The sequence below is a fragment of the Paramisgurnus dabryanus genome, chromosome 1, assembly GCF_030506205.2.
Source record: "Paramisgurnus dabryanus chromosome 1, PD_genome_1.1, whole genome shotgun sequence".
In the NCBI taxonomy this organism is placed as follows: Eukaryota; Metazoa; Chordata; class Actinopteri; order Cypriniformes; family Cobitidae; genus Paramisgurnus; species Paramisgurnus dabryanus.
In genome coordinates this window covers 68,498,919-68,524,417 of record NC_133337.1, presented here as the reverse complement: position 1 = coordinate 68,524,417, position 25,499 = coordinate 68,498,919, and the positions used below count along the sequence as shown (strand labels likewise).

The 25,499-nt window shown below is 36.1% G+C and overlaps 2 protein-coding genes across 2 annotated transcripts in view; both read left to right on the top strand.

Moving 5' to 3' along the window:
- Window positions 1–3,796, top strand: part of LOC135739256 (cilia- and flagella-associated protein 337) — a 43,119-nt gene extending 39,323 nt beyond the window's left edge. The window contains exons 17-18 of the mRNA XM_073814772.1: window positions 810–878; window positions 3,684–3,796. Coding sequence (XP_073670873.1) covers window positions 810–849 — 40 coding nt within the window. The 3' untranslated portion in view covers window positions 850–878; window positions 3,684–3,796. The remainder of the gene's footprint in view (window positions 1–809; window positions 879–3,683) is intronic.
- Window positions 3,797–6,109: 2,313 nt separating this feature from the next.
- On the top strand, window positions 6,110–20,678 carry fam20a (FAM20A golgi associated secretory pathway pseudokinase). The gene is made up of 11 exons (XM_065257597.2): window positions 6,110–6,812; window positions 11,721–11,914; window positions 13,115–13,165; window positions 14,704–14,782; window positions 14,867–14,959; window positions 17,406–17,521; window positions 17,621–17,801; window positions 18,231–18,340; window positions 19,993–20,074; window positions 20,160–20,219; window positions 20,304–20,678. The coding sequence occupies exons 1-11, from the start codon at window positions 6,466–6,468 to the stop codon at window positions 20,569–20,571; spliced, it is 1,581 nt and encodes a 526-aa protein (XP_065113669.2). The 5' UTR covers window positions 6,110–6,465; the 3' UTR covers window positions 20,572–20,678.
- The last annotated feature ends 4,821 nt before the right edge of the window (window positions 20,679–25,499 follow it).

Here is a 25,499-nt window from a genome sequence, read left to right as displayed (position 1 = left end):
CCACTATCAGAATAAAAAAACTCCTACAGGTTTAGAAAAACATGAGGGTAATGACAAATCTTTTTTGGGGGGGTGAACGGTCCCTTTAAAGTTACAATCAAACGGAAGTAGCGATTTTCTTATTTTCACCATTGTGATGTATATCCTAGTGAAACAGCTTCTGAATTTGTCCCTCAAGAATGAACTGGATTGTTGGAAATTGGGACATGTTGCTGTTTACTAATCGCTGCTATCTTTTCTTGGCCCCGCCCACCCGCCATTTCTTGTGACCGGAAATAAAGAGAGATCGGTTCAAGAAAGGGAGGAGATTTGCGTTTTTGATTAAAGATAATTAGGGCACATTAATTTTTGAAAAATAACGAGGCTCACAGATAAGTAATTAAAAAAAATTTAAACTTTTTATTTCATTGTGACTTTACCCTTTTTTTAGTGTTACAGAGAGTGAAGACAAGTTTAACCCTGTACCTCCCAATCCTGGCCCTGGAATAACCCTAATTTTTAGCTGTCTTCCTAATCTAACACACCTGGTTTAATTTTTTTTACTTCAGATGTACAGACTAAAATGAGGCATGTCAAAAAATTGAGAAATTAAAAATGTGTACTGTTGTGGTACTTTAGCACCAGAAATGGAACAAATGAAACACTAACTGCTGGTTAATGTTTAATATGTTTCGAAATCCTGTGGCTGTACGTTGTGACCTGGTTGTGACACATCTGCAATGACCTTATTTATTTGAGAAATGTCAGAAATTTGTGTGTTTTGTCAATAATTTATTGCAGACTAATGATAATACATAAACATCCCCTAGAGAGAATGTACTAAATCAATCCAAGATGGAGAGGTGGTGAGGAGAAAGAACAGCCAATTACAAGAAGAGGTGGGTAAAGTAACCAAAAACTTTACACAAGTAAAAGCACACCACACACCAACACATTCTCTTCACAAACAATTCGAGTCTCGATTGAGAAACAAGGGAAATCTCTTAAGGTCAAACATGACTTTACAGTAAACAAACATGGCAGACAGCAGGCATGAAGCAATGGCATTAATCCTATGAACTGCTTTCAATATCTCTTAAGTCCATCTCACTTTTAACTGTGCATGCTGTGCCATGTCTGCCCTTCTGATTGTGTACTGTTTTGTTTTACATTACAATTTTCAGTGTGTGAGTGTGCACGTTTGTCCTCAGGGCTCCATCCACGACACAGATTTTTTTTTATTTACGATTTACAATTTGATATTTACGAGTGGCCCCAATGTGTTTCCGAACACCAAGATAATCGGGACTTCACATAGGATTGCCGTAAGGGGGAAATGTGCTGCGGGCGGCCTTAGGGTATTGTCAGCTACCTAAAGACTTAATTGCACTGTTATTGTTCACTTCAGACGAAAGAGAAAAGAGAGTTTGGCAAGCTAAATCATCAAGTGGTTCTCTTACTATTTAGTAATAAAATCTTAAATGAATAACACTAAAGCCATTTTCGTTTGATTATGCAATTGTATTTACCACTTGACTTCTTCAAACTGAATGCTGAGAGAAACACTGCTTAGCTCACGTCCCTCAGCTCCAGCTCATAACCGGACTACGTCCTGTCATGCCAAAACAAGCGATTAACTTAACCTCCCAACAGAGCTGGGTGTGTTAGATGTCTAGACACTCGCTGGAGTCAGTTACACGTCTAGTGATGCTCAGGCGTCATTCAGTATCTACAATACTTGTGGCATCGAGCTTTCAAAACAGCTGCACGGGGGATTTCCCCTAACTTCAAATATTTCCTGTAGTGATCATAAATGTATAAACCTGCAAAGACAACATACTTTCTTAATAAATGCACTGGTTTCATTTAGCAGGATTTATCATTTGCATTGCATTAATTATTTTTATTTGTTATTATAAAGATAGGGTTTTATGATCTTGTGTAAACAAAATAAATGGCTTGAAATGACTTTTGATCTTAACAGAGTCATATAAGTAGGAAAATAATCGAAATATAGAAAGGTTTGATTGGACGTGCACGCATTGTCTTGGTTAAGCGCCTGGCCCAAAGTTAACTTCCAGTCTGTGTTTGTTTAATGGTCTGGCTAGTGGCCGAACTGACCTCTGGAACAAATACCTTGTAGAAAACCAAAATGTTTTGGTTTCCTAAAGATGTGGGAAAACGGCGAGCTTGGATCGCCGCTGTGCCAAGAGAGGTTTGACAGCCAACATTGTATACATTCCTTTACCCTGTAACATAGCTCAGTGTAATATTTGATACACTTGTTTGAGCTATGTTTGAACTAAGAAAAGGAACTAGTTATGCAACTTTAATGATTATTTAATTTGGCTATTTTTGAAGTTTATTAAACATACAGTATGCATCAAATGTTTTTTTTTTTAGGAAATATGCAAGACTTTAATGACAAGGCAGACTAGCTATTGTGGAGAAAAACTAAAAATATTCACCACCGCAATCAGTCTCCCCTTTAAGGTACAACCCTTCTACGCATCTTGAGGTCAAAGTTAGCTCTGAGTTCCCCAGTGTTAAAGATTTCAAATACGGCAGAGACAAAACGGTGATGTAATTAATTAAAAAAAGTAACATGTTGTTATGTGGCCCAGCCTGTTTGATTTAAATAATCTTTGTTTTAAGATTAAGAAGTTTAAGAGATTAAGAAGTTCTTTGTGAATGCATTATTTATTTCTACTTTTCTTAAAATTATAATTTACTTTAAGGTTTTGTTACAGGATGCGGTGGCACCCTACTGTATACTGCACTGTGCAATTTTAAGGTTAATTCGTAAATATATATATATTTTAGAAACTAGACAGAAAGAAAACTGCACAGCAACAGAGATGACAAGATATTGATCATAAAAAGCTTTGGAAATGTCGGTGCCAATAGCCCTGTGGTTAGTGTGCTGACATACAGCACCGGTGTGCTCACAGCGACCCGAGATCAATTCCCATCTCCGAGGTCCTTTGCCAATTTTACTCCCGTATCTCTTCCAAACACTTTCATGTCTAAATAAAGGCACAAAGTGCCAAAAAACCCAATTTAAAAAAGCTTCAAGTTCACACTGTTTTGTGCCATTGCTTTTTCAAATATTTTATATGCTAAAATCATACAAGTCACGCAAACATACCTGTGGCTACACAGTGCCATTTATAGTACTAACTAAAGGTTTGCGAAACTAACGGAGAATGAAAACAAAGACAACACCCTATTTTTGTCATTGTCTGTCATGAGACGTCGAGCGTTCAGCGTTCGTTTGTTGAGTGCTTGTTGCCATGCACGCCTCAGCTCAGCACACTGGGGTTTCGCTTGACCAGGAAAACTCTTTGGTGAGGTAGAATGAGAAGGCTTAAATGTTTCTTTCTTTAAAACTCTCAAGCAAGATGAAGAGTAATTGATGGTAAGGGTGGGGGAAGGAGTGCAGACATGTTGGCGTGTGCCAGGACAGTCTACTGACAGTTATGGCACAGTTAGGGAAGCGTGACATTGTTATGGCAACCACATCACAAAAGGGAGACACGTTTCAGTGTCTCCGCCACAGTGAAATAAAAGTTTCAACATTTGCATCTACTGTATTTTAAATTGACTGGAGAAGTATTATGCCATGTTTCAGTGCAGAAACTTACTACAAAAATTAAAAAAATTACTTTAATTACAAATAAAACACTTTATTTACTCTTTTCTAGGAGACCTTTGAAGCCCTGAATACTTGGAAAATGCAGCAGATTTCCAGAAAAACAGAAGAGAGCGGATAACTTTTTTTATATTCTGCGCACTATGAAACACTGGAGCACCAGACTTCATCACTTTATTCATAACTGTTGAGAAGTTACTGCTTTTGTGATATCTGGACGTTTGACACATTGAAGAATAAAAAAAAAGTTTTTTAAACACTGTGCCCATGGTCATTGCGTTTCATTGTTCATTGTTTCATTGTGTAATTTTCATGTTTACCTAAATGTAATTTAGCAGTCAGGTATATATTAGTCGTATTGAATCACAACTGCTTATATTTGTAAAATATAAACCTCTATTACCCTTGTTTTAAATGTAAGCATTTAAGCACAAAATTGTAACACATTTATTATTATTTTTACTGTATACATTTGCTAGCTAGTACACTGGCAGCTTTCCACACTCACCTGTTGTGTATAAAAACAAAGGTGATTTCTTCTCAACTCTTATTATTGAGGCAATGGTAGTGATTTGTTTTCACAGGCAGTCATGTTGTTTCCACACTTGCACAAGCCATTGCTCCATCTCCGCTGTCTACCGGAGACGTACAGCAGCATGATTCACAGTCTGTCATTCACCTCTGTCTCTCATTGGCTTTTGTGAAAGGACTGACATAACCTATTTGACTTTATAATCATAGGTACCTGATTTTATGAAACATGTTTGATATGATCGAGCGCCACCGATTTATTTGCAAGCAGTTCAGGAGACTTGATCTGTGAACGTCGTCACACATTACATGATAATCTGAGCCGAATATTGGAGTTAATCAATGTCATGGACCTGATTTTCTCTGACATTCTTGGGAGGTAAAAATCGGGCCAAAAATCCAGTTTTTATATGTGCCCTTGATGCACACTTTTCTGAGCATTTAGCTCAAGCCGTTCTGGCAAAGGTAATCGATCAGCTTGGTCATCAGCATTTTCTTGATCAGATTTGGCTTTTATTAATAAGGTAGTAAAGACTATATTAACTCCTGTCAGTATTGGGGGAGCTGATCTTCAAAAAATGTCACATTTCCGGAATCAGGCCAACCACAACATACAGATTGGCTGGCCAATCAGAGGACACTGCGCTTTTCAGAACGATGAGCTTTGTACAAAACCAATGCATTTTCGAGAGGCAGGGCATAAAAGAGCAACAATAATGTACGGTATGTGGAAAATAATGTTTTTTTAACCATAAACCACGTGAACACATTGTATTGCACCAAATACACAAAATTACATTGTTTTAGTACTCTTTAAAGAAATACGCGTAGTTGCATGTATGTTCAGTATGTTTCAAAATGTTTCCAAACCTTTCCATTGAGCTGTTTTACTTTTTCTGTTGAGCACAATGTTTTACACAACTTTCCCAAGACAGCTTTGATGTGTTGTTGTATGTTTTTATTTTTTGAAAGAGTTCCTGGAAGCTTTGGAACTGATGTGCATGGATTATCCAAGACAGATAGCAAAGAGTACAAGTAAACACAAAGCACAAGAAAGATGAAAAACAACATTATAAATCTTTAGAAACTCTTAAAGTTTGCCAGATTTCCAAGCTTAAATCACACTGCTAAACCTAAGACAATGAAATGAACTAACATCACTTTATATAAACACACACACACACACACACACACGCACACAAAAAAACAAAGCTAAGTGAATTTCACAATCAACCCTACTAAATACAACTATCTGTTTGTAATCCATGGTGCCAAAAACACTGCCAGTAGCAGGCATTTGCTCATGTTTGAGGTCATCTCAGTAGTAATAGATGAAATGTTAACCAAATACATGTTTCACTGTCTTAAGAGATCAACAACAGCTGCAGTGACCATGTTCATATATATTTGGTTTCAACCACAGAACTTGAGTCAGGCATAGATTTCAAAAAACTACATCTGGACTCCTTTATCATTTATGTTAGGAAAGCCCTGTGTTTTTATGTCTTAAAATAGTAACTGGAATGCTTGACTCTGTCCATTCAATACTTGTTTAAGTTTTTTGTTATTTAGTTTATAACAGTTTTTATATTACACAGGACTGATTTTGATTTTATGGCAGAGCCACAGACGCACACATACGCGGAAGCACATCCAACAAATGGCAGATGTTCCAGAATACCACAACGGCAATCTGGGAAATACCCAGTGTGTTTCCTATCCACCTCACATTGGTTTGTTACGCAGTTTCAATCAAACATAAACATTTCACCACGTTTCACTAACGTTTAAGACGAAGAAACCCCAGGCCTTTTTATTTCTCGACTGAAAACATATACTCACTTTATGTGTGTTGGCGTTCAGACTTGCTTTCCATCTCGTTCCCTTTTCTCCCTCCCTCTCCCTCTCTCTTCCTCTTTCTCCAGTGTGAGCGTGTGTGTGTGTTTATCTGCGTGTGTGTGTTTTTTGATTGGAGGCTGTGTCTACATGGAAGTGGGAAGGTGCAGTTGGAATGTCGCCTAAAGGCAAGAGAACTGCACTGCTTCCACGCTTCACTCTGTGAGGCTGAAGCAAGAGACACACACACAGCAAACCAACCTTCACCTTCAGTCAAAGGGCCATTGCGGTGTCAGAGTCAGCTATGAGAAAGAATAACACGTGACTTTGTACAATGGAATGAATAAGGAACATACAGTGGATGAGCAGACCAAAGCGTTGTGGACGTCCATCTGGCACAACTTGGAGGAGAACATCTTCAATCCAGCTGGGAGCAAACCACTGCTGGGCTCTTCCTTTAGGAGGTCATGAGGAGAGATAGGCTACTGGTGGTTCTCACTTTGGTCACCCTCCTGGTGGCTGACATTCATTTCATCCTGATTCCAAGACTGAAAACCTGGTATCACCTGCCTAGGGAAAGCTGCACGTGCATGGGTGCCAATGGCAGTTGGGCGAATGGAGTTCCAGTAACTGATCTGTGGCTGTTGAATCAGACTTCAACCTTGGTTCCCACTGAGCAAGACTCCAAGCTAGAGCGGTTGTTCAGACACCCACTCTACAACATCCGCCTTCCCAATGTGGGACCCGATGAACTGCTATTGCAGCATGATGAACTTATGAATTACTACAAGAGGAAAGTGTCCCGCTGGGAGAGGTAAGCATGAGAATTCATATAAAATGTTTGTGCTTTTTTGTGCTAACGTGACATTTATGTGAAAAACTGACTCTAATATTTGATGATTAACATGAATTGCAGTTAAGTTTCCATAAGCGCTGTTTTGTCACATTTTTTACACCAGTCAATATGTCTTGTACAACAATAACATACTGTAGTCCCCAATTGTTTGTTTAGGACAAATTACAGAACGGAGTATATAATTTAAATCTAATTACCTGAATTTTTTATTCTGGGAAAGGCAAAATGATCCTCATAAACATCAGGTTTTTTTTTAGTAAACATCAATTTTACTTGCTGGTTTATTAAGAAAGCTTAGAAATAAGACTTATATAAGAAGATAAAGTGACTCTGTGGTTTATTTGATCTGTGTTTTTTGTGAATTGAACTGGCTTTGGACACGTGGAATTGACATGTCATTGCCTGCATGGTGACATGTCACATGGGGTCATGGAGGGTAAAGTTTACTCTATCACAGGAAAAGAGCAAAAATTATCCTTACACTCAAAAAAGCTGTGTTGCTTCTACCTATGGGTACAATCAGTTTGGGTTAAACCCAAGAAATGTAAACCCTATTTTACTCAAACATGAGTTGAAACAATCCAGTATTTTTAAATGAATAAAACGTAATATATATTTGTTATATAATGACATCTTAAGATAATGTTAAAAGTTCCCCAATAAGATGTTGTGGTAGTCTGAGTTGAGGTACAAATACAGTTTAGACCCACTAGTAGACCTAAGCTTGTTCACTACATTGCCCTCATATTGCCCTGACAGAATGGCTTTTTATAGTTGAACTCCAAGACACAAGCATCTGGTACTTTAAAGGAAACCTATTATGCAAAATCCACATTTGTTTGGACATAAATGTGTGGTAGCAGTGTGTGAAAACATCCACCCCTTATTTTTGAATCCCTGTTAAACCAAAGCAGTCTTTCGAACATGTAGTTTTAATTCTCTTTTTAATGTGATGTCACACTGATAAAGCCCCGTCCACAGCCACTGACTGACAGTCCTAAATTAACATAGTTTCTGCCTTCAGTGAGTTGTACCCTGTCCACTAACTTTTTGGTGTAGTAAAATATATTAGATTAACCCTTATAATTTCTGGTAATATTAACATTTATTGATAACTAAATTTTACAAAGTAAAATGTTGATACATACACAATAACTTCATGTATATGAATTGTGTGGAAATAGTAATTCGTATTATGAAGAGTTTGGTTCCAAAACCCAATAAATCCATTTTGACCAATTTTGGTAAAAATGTGTTTTCTATACCAAGAAAGTGACAAGATGAAAACCACTTTCTGTTACAAGTCCGAGTGCCTCTCACGTAAATTATTCGATTTTGATGGCTTACGTTTCTTCCCTGCCACAGAAAACCACCACAGGTTTATCAATGCCATCAAAGTATTATTTTGTTTTTGTTTGTTTGTTGGTCATAAAGTACAAAATAGATGAGGAAAACTAGGATTCTGTGTATTCAACGTGCCGCGCTTGTTGTTTACAATGTGTGAAATGGTGCGCTGTGATTTGTTGAGAGGATTTATTGTACTCTGCAGAGAAAGAGTGGTGTTTATCGCATTTTGGGAAAAATGAAAGAACAGATGACAGAATAACATGGCGGATATTGGATTTTGGGTAAAATTTTTAATACTGACCTGATACAATACTGATTTAGGCGGATACTACTGATTTAAAAAAACTCCTTTTTTAAATGCCGTTTATTGCATTTTGGAACCAAACTCTTTATATTTTCTTGTATTATTTAACTGTTTTATAGTCACATCAAAAACTTTAGCGGTTAAAGTAAAAAATCTGAGCTTTTTAACTTACGAATATAAAATCCATTAAACTAAAACATTCAAGTAAAATTAACTTACATTTATTTGCACATGTTGTATATCCACAATCCTTTGCACCTGAATATTTAGATTTTTATTAAGCTTTTTTACAGAATAAGAACTGATAAGAACTTTAACTACTTAAATATTTGTTAATAAAATGTCATAAATGTTTAAGCTCTTATATTTTTGATGTTATTTTGTTGTAAATGATCATTTTGTGAAGTCACCGTTCAGGTAATCAGTGTTTCCTTACAAGTACCCCTGTTCAGAACATTTTATTCTATTTCTCTCCACAGTGCTGACAATGCATGTCAACAGCGCAGTTTTGTGTGTGTTTTATGTGGAGAATCAAGTTTATTCAATGACTGACTCATAGTATATATAACACTTATATAATATAAGTCCATACAACTATGTTAAATAAATAACAAATATACAATCTACCAGTAAATAAGATTATTTTTAGGACAGCAATGCTTCAATATTTTAAAAAAGTAGTAGGGGCGGCAGTGGCCTAGTGGTTCATGTAGGTTGTCTACAAACCGGAAGGTTGGTGGTTCAATCCCCGGCTCCACTGCACCAAGTGTCGAGGTGTCCTTGAGCAAGACACCTAACCCTGCTCCCGACGAGCTGGCTGGCGCCTTGCATGGCTGACACCACCGTCGATGTATGAATGAATGGGTGAATGTGAGGCTAATTGTAAAGCGCTATGGATGGCCATAGGTCTGTTAAAAGCGCTATATAAATGCAGTCCATTTACCATATTAGTAGACTTACTAAATGAAATAAATTAATCTAACTTCTAACATAAAAAATAATTAAGTGACATTTTCTTAATTCTATAACAAATGTTTTTCATGCATTATTAAGTAGATTTTATTTGATTTTAGTAGGTAAGTTGTACTTTAAAAAAGCAGTACATTTTACTCAAATAAAAAATTGTTGTAAACAATTTGCACAAACTCTTTTAAGTCAAGCAGTGTATCTAGTGAAATTTCTATTGTCACACACAATATTACATGTGTCTCCAACATAATCAGATCAGGTCAAGCCTGCATGGTACTGCAGCAGTCTATATTTTAAATGAACAAAACACACTGATAAGACAAAATGAGTATGTGTCCGCAGTAGTGGTGAGTGTTGTAACTATGGAGGCAGAGCAAAGCCTAAGTTTTATTGTACATGTGGGCTGCTAGGTCTCGCCACAGTAAACATGTCTGTCCTTTATATTTAACTAATTACTCTTTATGTATGATGTTTTTTCAAGCTGATGTTTGTGGAGGTCATTTCAGAGGACCAAGGGCAAATATTTGCAAATATTCAGATTTTATGTCTGCCAGTGCGTGTCTTATAGTCAACATAAAATGTCCCTATACATAAATTTCCCCATATTAACATATTATTGGTCCAAAGCCTTATTTATTTAGTCTTCTGAAGAAAAGAAAAGAAAATAAGACATTTGAAATGTAAAGGTTAGTTAATGACAGGGTTATTTCATCAATAAACAGTAAAAAAGGTCCCTAGCTGTCACTGGGGCTGTACCCTTTTAAAAAGTAGACCTTTGCACTTAAGGAGGTCATTTTATTACCCCCTATATTGGTACAAAAGAGTTCATATTAGCATCCCAAAGCTTAAAAAAATGTATGCAAATTGTATACACATGTATACAATTTTCAAAGTGTACTGCTCCAGTGACAGTTTGGAATCATGTTTTGATAATTTTTCACTAACAGTCTAGTTAGGAAAAAGGGTTGACTTTCCTTTTTGACTGATGTTACCCAGGGCACACAGTGTTTACTGTAGATAATGCTAATATTTACCAGTAGTTAATTAATAGTTACTCATTTGAACACGAGGGGAAATAGAGCAAAGTGGCTGGTCCTATAAACAACTCACCATACTACAATGGCTTCCTCTTTATCTGAGTTTAAATTATCTGAGTTTAAATCTTGTCTCAAAATCCTATCTCTTTTTCTTAGCTTTGAGTAATTATTTATGTCTTAGATGACATCTGTTGTTTCTTTTTAATTCTTTATTTTATTTACTGTATACTTAAAATTGATATCGTATAGCACTTTGCCCCCCCCAATGTTTTTTATGTGCTTTAGAAATAAAATGAACTTGAACTTAATGGGTTGGTTTCCAAGACAGGGTTTAGATTAATATTGGGACATTTAAGTCATTTTTTTAATATACCTTACAAAAAATATTACTGGTGTGCATCTTGAGACAAAACAATGAAAAGAAAATGTACAGACAGAAAGGAAAAACGTGAAGACAAAAGGAAAAAAATCATAAAATAAGAAAAGTCTGAAATACATAGAATAAAAAAACAACTATTATACCAAACGTTATAAATGAAGAATGTCAAAACAAATGGAAAATGGAACACTGGAAAATTTTAAAGCCCTCCAGTTGACTTTTAAACTTGTATTAGTAGTCTGAATGTACTGGATGTGGTTTGAAACTCACATTTATCATTAATCATACAGTCAAACCCCTCACAATAAAATCAATTAAGACTTATGTGACATTACAGTAAAATGGCTTGCAACAGGCATTTGATTAATACAAATATTAATATAAATAATTAAGTTCTGAAGAAGAAAGTAAATTATAGAGACTTTCACATTCTGTGGTAAAATGCTGGGTAATTTTTAACCCAGCGTTGGGTCAAAAAGGGACGAGCCCAGCAGCTGGGTAAAATTAACCAAGAAAATGTTTATATTTGACCCAACAATAACCCAGCATTTTGTCAAATATAGCTGAAAGATTGCTTAAGGCATTACAATAAAATTGGGTAGTTTTAAAATCTGGAAGAGTCATACATGCATCGACTTGTGCACACTAATGGAATTTATTATTGATGAGCTAACTTGAAGAAGCCTAAATCTAAATGTACAGAAAGGCAAATACCAAGAGAAATGATTTATTTAATCAGAGATTTGACTAAATCCTGAATAGACTGTAAAGAGAAAGATTCATGTTAATAAAAAGATGAACAATCTTCTAAGTCAACATCTGCTCCACAGACTGAGAAAGGTGTACATTGATGCGGCAGCTGCTTTAAACATCACTATACCTGATCACCCTGTGACGTTTGACCCTGAGGCCAGCTGGCTGCGATTCCATCTAGGGATCAACCGATATGAGCTCTACTCAAGAGATGACAGCAGCATAGACAAACTCCTGCGGGACATGCAGACAACCACTGTTATTAGTGCGGGTAATGCTTTTCATTTGATATCAGCATTAATAAAACTACAGTATGTACAAATGTTGATATGCATGCGCTTTGAAGCTAGCAAGAAAATACTCTAACATGCAAAATTATGCTGCCTACTTTTTAAAAGAAAGGCTTCATTGGCTCACTTCTTATAATCAGTATTTATATTTACTCACCCTCATGCCATCCATGTCAGTTTGACTTTGTTTTTCAGCTGAATCCAAAGAAATTCAAACAATATAATATATACAACTTAAGGGGAATTATTGCAGCTCCAAAAAGCACAAACATCCATCATAAAAGTAATCCACATATGACTCAAGTGGGGTAATAAATGTCCTTAAAATGATAGATTTGGTAAGAAAAATAGTCAAACTTTTTTAAATATTTGCTTCCAGACATCTGTTTTAGGGTAGGCGGTAGGCAGTAGGAGCATGGCAATGGTCAGCAAACTTCCTCTGCCTCTGTTTGCCTTGCATTTCCTGCATGAGCACCGCCACATCTCCCAAGCTCTCTGTCTATAAGAAGCTTGTGGTTTCCTTCTCCTGGAGTTCCTGTTCAGTGCACTTCCAGGAAAATACGCATCAAATGCCAACTACATTTTTTTCAAGATTTTATTTAGACTATACTTGTTTGTGGCCAATGTTTTTTTTTTGTGTGTATGTTCTTTCCGTGATTGTCACTTGCAAGAGGCAATTTAAAATCCCAAAACAATAAATCAAGGCCATAAGCAAATGTTTATAGTTGAGGGGTTTGAATAATATTTTTGTTACACAAACACATTGTTTTCCTTTAAAAGACATTTGAACTCATTGTAATAATAAAGATAAAGAGATGGCATAGTTTAAAAAATAACTTTATATTTTATATTTATAAATATAATGTATTAAATGGAATGTGTCAGGATTAAAAAAATTACTTTTTTTGGTTAACTATTTTCTTTTTAGCACGTTTTATAATTTGTAATTGATTTAAATGCACATAAAGAAAACAAAATATATTTACAGTATGTTTTAATGGAAAACTCGAAATTTGCTTGAGTAAACCACAGATTACTCAGATCAAACATCTCTCAGTAGGCATGAGTAGTATGCAACTTAATTCTTCTTACTTAATTTTGACATTAAAAATTGATTTATGATAATAATAAAATGTTTATTTTGATTCACATTAAAACAATCATTTTCTATTGTCTGCCAGATCACACTCAGGATGAGAAAGCGTTAAAGGGTGCTTGTGACTGCTTTCAAGGTAAATATTTTTTACTGCAGCTTCTGTTCTTCCAGTTTTTAAAAATAATATTTACAGTAAAATCAGCCAGAAAGTCACTGTAAAATGTCCTGCAGACATAACATACATCACACATATGTGACCCGTAACCACAAAACCAATTATAGGTCACATGGGTATATTTTTATTTTTTAGCAATAGACAACAATATATTGTATGGGTCAAAATTATCATTTTTATGCAAAAAAATCATTATATTATCAAGGACTTCATTTGGATTTTCTTAATATTTGGATTTTCTTCTGCACCTTGTGATTTCAGATTTTTTTAATTGTTGTATCTTAGCCAAATATTGCCCTATCCTAACAAAGCATACATTAATGGAAAGCTTTTTTATATGATGTATAAATCTCAATTTTAAAATATTGTCGGTTTTGTGGTCCAGGGTCACATTTGACACTGAAGTAATGTAACAATTATTTTAATAATGCAAAAAACTAAATAACAAACATGCCAGTATATGACTGATAACCAAATGTTGGTGGTTATTTAAATACCATGTAAAGAAATCAAATGAGTATTCTTGGATTACTGTTAGTGTCCTGGTCCCAATACATTGTGTTTTATATTTTAATTATAAAAACTATTTCCTTACATTTTATATTATGAAATATAATTTTTAACATATATATGGCAAGCTAAGTCACAGATTTATGCAACTTTTGAACTGCAATGTTTTACATTTAAAAAAACAATTAAAAACATTGACACACTGTGCATGAACTCACTCAAACAGAAATGAACAATTTTACTTTATTTCAACCTATTTTAACAGCAGTTATAAAACATTCTCAAAAGCAGTCTCATAATAACCATGTGTACTCATCATCATTGCCCAATACTGGAGCTTTGAAGCTAATGAGTAAGAAAAGTACTTGTTATTATAAGGCGTGTGTAGAGTAAATGGCCACTATCCCATATTGGTATCAAAGGGTGGTTGTGTAGGGTAAATGGGCTTTAAATTATATTCCCTTCAGAAACAAACAAACCCCAATCATAAAATGCAATCAGTCTACATTAAGCATAAGTGTAGGTCCTCTTAAAGGAAACAGTCAAACTCAAAACCACACATTCACCACCTGCCCCTGAGCTCAGACAAACCAACCCAAAACAAACATCTGATGCAGTATTTTTGTTGTTTAAGTTAAACTTGTGTTGTTTATTTTCTTTACACCATGACTCGTGTTATTTTAGTTTGTGGTAGAGAGTTTGTGAAATATTGATATGATATGAAGTAAAGCTAAAAGGAGTTAATGCGGTTTAGGGTTGGCGGCAGCCTGCAATGGCATCCCACAACCACAGACAAAGCAGAAGAAACACCACTGGTGAAATACACCACAAGCACATGTACAGTTATATAAAAAATCCCCTTTAACTAAACTGTTGCCGTAAAAGGGTCTCTGGAAAGCTAAAAATAGCATCTTGCTATGAATTTTTTTTTAAATGTTTGTGTGTGTGTGTATTATTATAATTTTTTTTCTTTGTGACTGTCCAATCAGTGGTTAAGCCAAGTGGTCTTCACTTGAAGTTGGCACTGAAGCTCCAAGATTTTGGCAAAGCTATGTTTAAACCAATGAGGTAGTGTAACATTGTGTTATTTATGTAGATTTGTTTGGTTTACTGTACAGTATGTGCTACTGAAATGGTCCTTCTTGAATTCAGACAGGAGCGGCACGACGAGACACCAGAAAACTTCTTCTATTTTGTTGACTTTCAGAGACACAATGCAGAGATTGCAGCCTTTCATCTAGACAGGTGAGGATATAAAAGTCTTCATTACGATAGACAGATGGAGTAACAATAAATCCTCAGGGATTAAAATGAGTTACACTTTAAAGGCGCATGTGTCAAATACAAGACCTGCTGCACATTTACAATAAATCCTCAAGGATTGAAATGAATTACACTGTAAGGGATCTCATATGAGTAAACACAGATGACACATCCGACATCACTAAGTCATCCAACTCACTGGGATATTATGCGTCATTGTTTGGGCCTGTTTATACAATACATATTTAGGGCCAGATTTATTAAACAGGACAAATTAGTGTGAGAGCGCATTTCCAAAAAAGCGCAGATGGGAGTGAAAATGTTTGCGGTTATTCATTGAAATTTGGCTCCCCTGGTGATGTCAGAAGAGGATAATACCACCTCTTAATCTGCACTATCCAACCACTCCACTTCCATTTAATGCAGAGATCAACTCATTTGCGTTTTAAAGGACACTCCCCAAAACAGCACATTTTTGCTCACACCTACAAAGTGACAATTTTCTTGCTATAATAAATGATCTATATGGTATTTTGAGCTAAAACTTCACATAGGTACTCTAGGGACACCAAAAATTTATTTGATATCTTTAAAAAGTCTTGTGAAATGTCCCCTTTAAGTGATCGTCTCCTCCCATAAATGTTGCATAAACTGTAAAAGAGAAACTCCTTCAAAAGCAAATGCAATAAGGTCAGATGCAAAAAAAAAAATATGTCCATGCCTTTTCATCACACATTTTTCTTTAGTAGATCCTCACATGGAGAGGGCGGGGTTTTATGACCTATACAGTACTTCAGCTGGGGGGTTGGTAAATGTTTTGGCTTCACTTTTCAGAACATGAGTGTGTGCACACGTAAGGTCTCATTTATAAAATGCTGTGTAGAAACCATCCTACATTTGATCTTACGATCATTATTCAAAAATGCGTACCTGTGATTCATAAACCGAACTTACGCACAGAAAATGCACGTACCCCTTTCTTTCAGATTTGAAATTTATAAATCGCAAATGATCTTGAACTTGTGCGCAGCTGAGCAGTTTCAGACCATTCCAGAATGGCATATTGTCAAAAACCTGCAGCAATCAGACAAGCAAAAGTCCGCGTCATGTTCTACAGTAGCCGTAAACAACTGTAGCTGTGTTACAGGGTGTGCTTCATCCCTACGTTGTCTCAAGCCCTGTCCCAAATGGCACACCCCGGACTTTGGTTGGTAAAGTGCATAGAGCCTGCAGCAGTGTGGGCTTCCCCGAAGACCGCATCGAGGGTAAAAATTACAGATGGGACACCCTACGGACTCGTAGACTAAACAAGTATATGCAATTTAAGCCCACGAGTCCAAAAGTCCACATGCAGTGCACCAGTTAGGACAGGGTTTCAGACGCTAACATGCTTGACCTGTGGCGGCTACCATAGCTTCTCTTTGCGTTTCGAAATTGAGGTTGGTTTTAATCCGCCATAGATATGTACACTGGATTTGGCTACGGCAGTTCATTGGACCGAATGCGTCAAAGGGTGTTTTGTGTATGTTTGCTATTTATTAAAGTGACAAAATGTCCTAAATCCCTTATGCTTTTCTGATGTCAAAAAGTCTCTGGTGGGGAATATTTCCTTATGTGGGTCTTGGAGACAAAACTATCTTCAGCAAATGCACTGTATGGTAATGTTGTATTTACTGTAATCCTTTCCCAGAGACTACAATTAGAGATCCTTTAAACAACTACAAAGGGGGATAGCGGTATATCATAGCACCTTAACAACCCCAAAGAACCGGCAAAGAACCTCTGAGGAACCATGCAGGGGCTTTACTGGTTCTTTATATGGGAGCGGTGCTATATAGCACCTCAATCATCCCAAAGAACCAGTGAAGAACCGGTAGAGAACCATTTTTTTCTGTGTGTAGAGCGGCCATCTTGAAACAGGGGAGCCCCGCATCAGCGAGCGTCATTGTAGGAAATGGTGTAACGGAAATAAAATCACCATAAATCGTCATGAATGAGTTTTCTTTTGGTTCGTTTCAACAGTCAGACATCTACAGACATCTACAAAATCTACTTGTTCTAACTATAATGCATAGTGCTAGTTGGCCTAACATCAATACGCAGCACTAAAGTCCGGCATCGTCCATTAATTTGAAGTACAGGCGGAGATAGCAGTTACCATAATCAATCATTAAAGGATGAAATTCTCTGAGAATCTACTAAGAATCAAATCATACTAAGATCGAAATAAATTGAAATGACCAGTAGGATTATGGAGGATTTTTATCTGATGCTTTTAGGATTAGCTCCAAGAATTCCATTCACAATCCGAAAATGATTTTAATCTTATTTAATACAGAATTTGAAGGACTGTTCAAATTTGAAAACCTGATCTTAAAGAAGAATCAAATAGATAAATAATGCTGATTGTACAGCAATCTGTGTGTAGAGTTCTGGATTTCCGGAGAGTTCCACCAGTGTCTGGGAGATTCATTAATCTGACCGGTGAAGTCCTGCACATAACTCACAATGATGACCTGCGCAATGTTTTCTTTACTTCTCCAGGTGGGAACAGCTATTAGATTTGACCTTTACATTTATCGCTTTTACATCGGTATGTTGAGGTTTTTTAATTGCTTCTCATCTTTCTCCTTGAAAATGCAGCCAACAACACGTGTTTCTTTGCCAAGTGTTTATACATATGCAAGTCAGAGTATGCAGTGTGTGGTCACCCAGACCTTCTGGAAGGATCAATGTCCGCTTATCTACCAGGCCTGAGCATTGCTCCACGTATCTCCATTCCCAACCCCTGGATACGTGCCTACAGTTTCACTGGACGAGAGGAGTATGTAGAGTTCCCATGCACAAACTCGCTTTCCTGCCAAATATATATATTTAACAGTCAGTGTGCAATCCAGTAATGTATTTTCAGAGTGAAATTTTTTTTATTGCTTGTGTGTCAAAACATTCTTTTCTTTATGGAATAACGGTTCAATCATGTAATGTGTGTTAAGAAAGTAAACAGGGTCTGATTTGATTCAATGTTGACTTTAGAAACAAGAGCCAGTAGTTTATCTGATTAATAAAAAAATAACAAAGTCGAATTCCAGTATATTTCACATTCATTTTTTTTATACGAGACATTAAAAATTCCAGCTTCCCATTCAAAACATGGCTGAGTGACGGTAAATGTTTGTTTAAAAGCCAAGTTCAAAGTACAAATGTTTATTGTCCAACAGCTTGAAACAATAAATGTCTTTCTTTGTTTTTTCAGGTGGGAAGCTAATCCATTATACTGTGATAAAATTAAGAAACTTTATCCCTACAACTCTGGAAACAGACTTCTCAACATTATTGACATGACGATATTTGATTTTCTCACAGGCATGCAAGCACATTTTTTTACTTTTCATTTCACAAGCTCGACAGAATCATGCATACACTGGACCAGCTACAGGGGCGTCAGTTTGTGTTGAAAAGTGGTGGGGACAAAAAAATCAGATGAAAAAACATTACCGCAGGACGGGAAAAATATTGAATAACGGCGCATCAAAAATGGGCATAGTGTAGGCCGGTCAACAACACAAAAATACTCAGCATAAAATCCTCAACAATGTCGACTGCACATAATGTAACAGTCCCTGCAACACCAGCTTAACCGAACTGTGCTAAAGCACCATACTGTAGATAACAGCAGCACGTTAAGTTAATGATTACAATGAAATTCATTACATATGTAAAAGAAAACACACTATAAGCACAAAACGCAACATATGTGACCCTGGACCACAAAACCATCGTACACTGCAAAAATTATTTTAAAAAATTATACAAAAAATTCTTAGTATTTTTGCCTTGTTTTCAGTAAAAAAAATCTAAAAATTCTTAAATTGAGATGCTTTTTCTTGAAAAATAATAAAATAAGTCTAGTTTTTAGACGAAAAATACCAAATTTAAGTGATTTTGTGTATAAAACAAGTAAAAAATCTGCCAATGGGGTAAGCAAAAAAAATGAGCATCTTAATTTAAGAATTTTAAAATATTTTTTACTGAAAACAAGGCAAAAATACCAAGATTTTTTTTCACATCAAGAAAAAGCATCTTAATTTAAGAATTTTTAGATACTAAGAATTTGTTTCTTGAAAATCTGACTTTCTAACTTAGTATTTTGCCTTGTTTTCAATAGAAATATCTAAAAATTCTTAAATCAAGACGTATTTTCTTCATGAGCAAAATGACTGAAGAAAATAAGTCTAGTTTCTAGACAAAAACTATACAATTTAAGTGAATTTGTGCTTAAAACAAGCAAAAATATCTGCCAATGGGCTGAGAAAATTTTGCTTAAATTAAGTGTTTAAGAAAAAAGAAATCTTATTTTTAGATTTTTTCTCACCCCATTGGCAGATATTTTTGCTGGTTTTAAGCACAAGTTCACTTAAATTGTATATTTTTTGTCTAAAAACTAGACTTATTTTCTTAGGTCATTTTGCTCATCAAGAAAAAGCATCTTGATTTAAGAATTTTTAGATATTTTTACTGAAAACAAGACAAAAATACTAAGTCGCACAGGTATTGTTTGATTTTTCAGAAAATTTTAACCAAATGCTTTCAAAAAGTGGTGGGGACAAAATCAGCCATTTCAAAAAGTGGTGGGGACATGTCCCCAGCGTCCCCAGTGTAAATGACACCTATGACCAGCTATATTAAATGTTGCCAGAACATTCCTGTAAAAACTATTTGACAATAACAATAATGTGTAATCCTGGAGCTCACACTATAATGATCATAGGTTTAAACCCATACACATAAAATAGCTTGACTGCACTGTAATTTCTTTTAAAAGTGTCTGCCAAATGTATAATGCATGTAAATTTCATGTAAAATGTAATTTCACACTTGGCAATAAATGTATCGGTAGCTGGTCCAGCACCAAACCAAGCAAGTTATTATGACAGTACGGAAAAAGTTTAATGCCAAAGTCGCAAAAGCGTTTATTAACCTTTAACGGAAAATATCTTTCCTCCTTACTGTTGTAGGAAACATGGACAGGCACCACTATGAGATTTTCACCAAGTTTGGGGATGAAGGTTTCTTGCTTCACTTAGACAATGCCAGAGGGTTAGTGCTCATTTGTACTATATAGTTTAGTTTTTATTAAACTTATAAATAAAGGTTTCTTCATCTTCTTTTTTTTGTGTTGCAGATTTGGACGATATTCCCATGATGAAATGTCGATTTTAGCACCACTGACCCAATGTTGCGTGTAAGGATCATTCTTAAAAGATTTAATAAAAAATCTGTTTATTTCGAATGACGTACTTGCACTCAACATCATTACCTCCCACAGCATCAAGCGCTCTACACTGCTGAGATTAAAGCTTTTGGAGAGATCTGAGTACCGGCTAAGTGATGTAATGCGAGAGTCCCTCTCCCGAGATCCTCTCACTCCGATTCTGACCGAGGCCCATCTGGAGGCATTGGATCGACGGTTGGGACAGATTCTTCGGACGGTGGATAGGTGTGTGAAAAAGCTGGGAGAAGCACAGGTGGTGGTCACAGACTTTGTGGAATCACAGAGAGGAACTACTTCACACCCAACCGAAAACAACAGGTGACAAAGGACATCTCAGAAGAAAATGGACACTTCCAAGTTTCTCACTAGCTGCCAGAAAAATGGTCAATAAATGAAAGATGGTTATGAACGTCATTTTTTTATAAAGCACGGAGAGTCCTCTTTCTTTCTTTGCTCTTTAAAACAAAGTCTAAAACATCTATTTTATTACACTGTGTGTTATTCAGAAAATCATGAACAGCATTGATGATATGATGTTTACATCTTTAAATGACTTGAAATGATTTGAAAGATCAGACTGTGAATTGAGTCTAGTCAGATTAGTCACTTGGAAAGCTGCCTATAGCTATAGACAGTAAGATGACACTGTGATAGCAAACACACCATTTATGTGGTACCTTAACTGTACATTGAAAATGCTTCCTCTGATTATCCTTTGGTGGCTGAACCTCTATGATTACCCAGCACAAACAAAACGTCATCCACACAAAGGTAAACACTATGAGATTTAATGGCTGGTTTCTCTACATAAACAAAACAGACAGACTTAAATAAACTGAGTTTACTTTACAAGCTTTCAAGAGGAGTCTTAACAAGCATCTACAGTAAGTGCAACAGCAAATATTGCAGTTTTGCAATTCTTTATAGGTTGGAGTAACATAAGCTCATTGCCATTACGGTCTGACTCAACTAACAAAGAATAATAGTGTCTGTGAAATAATAATAATAATAATAAAAAATGCATAATGTTTGAATGTTCATTTCTGAAGTAAATTAGAAGTCTGGCTTTAATCAGACCTCACACAGAGTTCTGCTGGTGGAGAAACAGCCTGTGAAATCCAGCCTAAAGTCTCACGATCAGGAGAGATTTGGAACATCAAAATTTGATTTCACTCATCGATTTCAAACTTTGACATCACCTTCAACTGTGTGAATATTAAAGATATCGAGGTTATACACAGAAGGCTCATTACATTATGTAGGATGATTTTATATAACAATGAATCACAAGTAATTAGTTTAGCTGCAGGTTTTTGCAAACCATGATGATCAATTCTCACATCGCCTCTCTTTCACCTACTATATAAAAAAAACTATGTAAAAGTATACTGTGCAATTTTCATTATGCTAGTATTCCACTAGGAACTTTAACCAAGACTCTCTCTTTAATCGAACACTGCCCCCTTGTGTCTTATTAAAATACAGGGACACTCAGAAAGTTTATTATTATTATTTATACATTCCATAGATGAATGCATTTTATAACATACAAACTGTATTCTATTCCCATAACCTCCCCATTCCCTAACCCCAACCATCACAGAAAACTTCCTACTTCACATTTTCAAGAAACATCATTTTGTTTGATTTATAAGCTTGTTTCCTCATGTGGACCTCAAAATGTCCCCACAAGGTCACAAAAATACTGTTATTCCTATCTTTGTGGGGACAATTGGTCCCCACAATGTGATCAGCTACACGCACACGCACACACACACACACACAAACACACACACATAAAGGATTACTAGGAACACCATACTAATTAGGGCTGTAACGATAATGCGCATGTCCCATTAAAAAGACCTGTCTAAAATAAATTCTGCTTCGCAAGGCTGCGATTCTGTGTTTCATGCGTAGCTTGTGCATGTACTATGGGCGTTTTGGTCAGTAAGAAGTCCTTATCAACCTAAAATCATTATGAGTCGGAGTCGTTTATAACGTGCATTTAAAAAAGCAACACTCGTTCAATAAAATCATTCAAAATATTCTTTATTATCATGAAAATACCTAAAACAATCTGAAGAATGGCGAGATAAATATCCTTCTAGACATTTCCTGGAATAGCGTCTGTAATGCTACTTCTTTGGTGGCACAATTGACGTTTCTGCACGAGAGTGCCCTCTGGCTTTTGGATGTGGCAGCATTTCACCATAAATCATTCAAATTAATTCATTGAGAAAACGCGCATTTGCACCATAAATCGTTACAGCCCTAATACTAATACTGTGTTTGACCCCCTTTCGCCTTCAGAACTGCCTTAATTCTATGTGGCATTGATTTAACAAGGTGCTGAAAGCATTCTTTAGGAATGTTGGCCCATATTAATAGGATAGCATCTTGCAGTTGATGGAGATTTGTGGGATGCACATCCAGGGCACGAAGCTCCTGTTTCACCACAAAAATGCTGAACTGGGTTGAGATCTGGTGACTGTGGGGCCCATTTTAGTTCAGTGAACTCATTGTCATGTTTAAGAAACCAATTTGAAATGAATCAAGCTTTGTGACATGGTGCATGGTACATGTGGTCATAAAGGGATGGACATGGTCAGAAACAATGTTCAGGTAGGCCGTGGCATTTAAACAATGCCCAATTGGCACTTAAAGTGTGCCAAGAAAATATCTCCCATACCATTACACCACCACCAGCAGCATGCACAGTGGTAACAAGCAGCTGTCTTCTATGTTTCTATCAAAAACTATTTAATGATAGTTTTTATTTAAAATAAAAGCGATTACAAACGAAATGTTTACTGTTCATTTTTTATTTATTTATTGTATGGAATAATCCCACTTAAAGAAACAGACTGCCATTACATTTTTCCTCTCGCGCACCCCCTGGTGGCAGCTCGCGTACCCCTGGGGGTGCGTGCACCACACTTTGGGAATCCCTGGATTAGATAATTGCATTAATGAGAAATTTAACAGGCGTTCCTAATAATCCTTTAGGTGAGTGTATTTAAAAAAATATATAATATATATTTGGCCATCTGCTAACATCTTCTATCCACTCCACTATAGTACCCGAATCTGGTAGCTGTGTTGAAAGAGTTGATAAGTCAACTTTTTTAAATAACTTCTGTGTCTGTCTGCTCTGCTGCTTCTTGCCATACTTCCATTTCCAAACTGCACGTGCATCCGTTGCCACGTCATCATTGTGTACAAACAGTAAAAGGGTCTAATTGACCAATCCTTTTACTGTCTATGGACCAATCAGAATCAAGTTTTATATAAAAACTTGATATATAAAAGTTTTTTTTATATATATATACAGTCTTGTTCAAAATAAAAGCAGTACAATGTGACTAACCAGAATAATCAAGGTTTTTAGTATATTTTTTATTGCTACGTGGCAAACAAGTTACCAGTAGGTTCAGTAGATTCTCAGAAAACAAATGAGACCCAGCATTCATGATATGCACGCTCTTAAGGCTGTGCAATTGGGCAATTAGTTGAAAGGGGTGTGTTCAAAAAAATAGCAGTGTGGCATTCAATCACTGAGGTCATCAATTTTGTGAAGAAACAGGTGTGAATCAGGTGGCCGCTATTTAAGGATGAAGCCAACACTTGTTGAACATGCATTTGAAAGCTGAGGAAAATGGGTCGTTCAAGACATTGTTCAGAAGAACAGCGTACTTTGATTAAAAAGTTGATTGGAGAGGGGAAAACCTATAAAGAGGTGCAAAAAATGATAGGCTGTTCAACTAAAATGATCTCCAATGCCTTAAAATGGAGAGCAAAACCAGAGAGACGTGGAAGAAAACGGAAGACAACCATCAAAATGGATAGAAGAATAACCAGAATGCCAAAGGCTCAGCCAATGATCACCTCCAGGATGATCAAAGACAGTCTGGAGTTACCTGTAAGTACTGTGACAGTTAGAAGACGTCTGTGTGAAGCTAATCTATTTTCAAGAATCCCCCGCAAAGTCCCTCTGTTAAAAAAAGGCATGTGCAGAAGAGGTTACAATTTGCCAAAGAACACATCAACTGGCCTAAAGAGAAATGGAGGAACATTTTGTGGACTGATGAGAGACGACCCCCAAACTCTGAATTCAAGCCACAGTACACAGTGAAGACAGTGAAGCATGGAGGTGCAAGCATCATGATATGGGCATGTTTCTCCTACTATGGTGTTGGGCCTATTTATCGCATACCAGGGATCATGGATCAGTTTGCATATGTTAAAATACTTGAAGAGGTCATGTTGCCCTATGCTGAAGAGGACATGCCCTTGAAATGGTTGTTTCAACAAGACAATGACCCAAAACACACTAGTAAACGGGCAAAGTCTTGGATCCAAACCAACAAAATTAATGTTATGGAGTGGCCAGCCCAATCTCCAGACCTTAATCCAATTGAGAACTTGTGGGGTGATATCAAAAATGCTGTTTCTGAAGCAAAACCAAGAAATGTGAATGAATTGTTAAAGAATCATGGAGTGGAATAACAGCTGAGAGGTGCCACAAGTTGGTTGACTCCATGCCACACAGATGTCAAGCAGTTTTAAAAAACTGTGGTCATACAACTAAATATTAGTTTAGTGATTCACAGGATTGCTAAATCCCAGAAAAAAAAAATGTTTGTACAAAATAGTTTTGAGTTTGTACAGTCAAAGATAGACACTGCTATTTTTTTGAACACACCCCTTTCAACTAATTGCCCAATTGCACAGCCTTAAGAGCGTGCATATCATGAATGCTGGATCTCATTTGTTTTCTGAGAATCTACTGAACCTACTGGTAACTTGTTTGCCACGTAGCAATAAAAAATATACTAAAAACCTTGATTATTCTGGTTAGTCACATTGTACTGCTATTATTTTGAACAAGACTGTATATATATATATATATATATATATATAATATGAGCGCTTTATTCTGGAGAAAAGGTCTCTCACTTCAAGTGAGGTTCGATAACATAACCTTTTATTGCTTAACTTCCGTATCAAAAAGTTTACATCTGTGCGCAACTCACTGAAAATTAAACTACACATCTAGATAACATCGAGAAAAAACATCAGTGGTCTGCATTAAGACTGAATGTCACAAAAGTAGCAGAAACATTTTGGGTTGGAGTGAATTATAAACCTTGATTCCTTGTCCATTCACAAAGATATAAAATAAAAGTTCACAAACAAGGTCAGTGATGCTTGTGAGCTAATTGAGAAGAATTAGAAAGTTAAAAAACA

Bases quoted from the DNA above. Each gene is read 5' to 3' on its own strand.
- fam20a (XM_065257597.2), top strand. From the start codon at position 6,466: ATGAGGAGAGATAGGCTACTGGTGGTTCTCACTTTGGTCACCCTCCTG. The intron at 14,960-17,405 runs GTGAGGATATAA...ATCTGTGTGTAG, and splicing joins GCAGCCTTTCATCTAGACAG to AGTTCTGGATTTCCGGAGAG. The intron at 20,075-20,159 runs GTTAGTGCTCAT...TTTGTGTTGCAG, and splicing joins CACTTAGACAATGCCAGAGG to ATTTGGACGATATTCCCATG.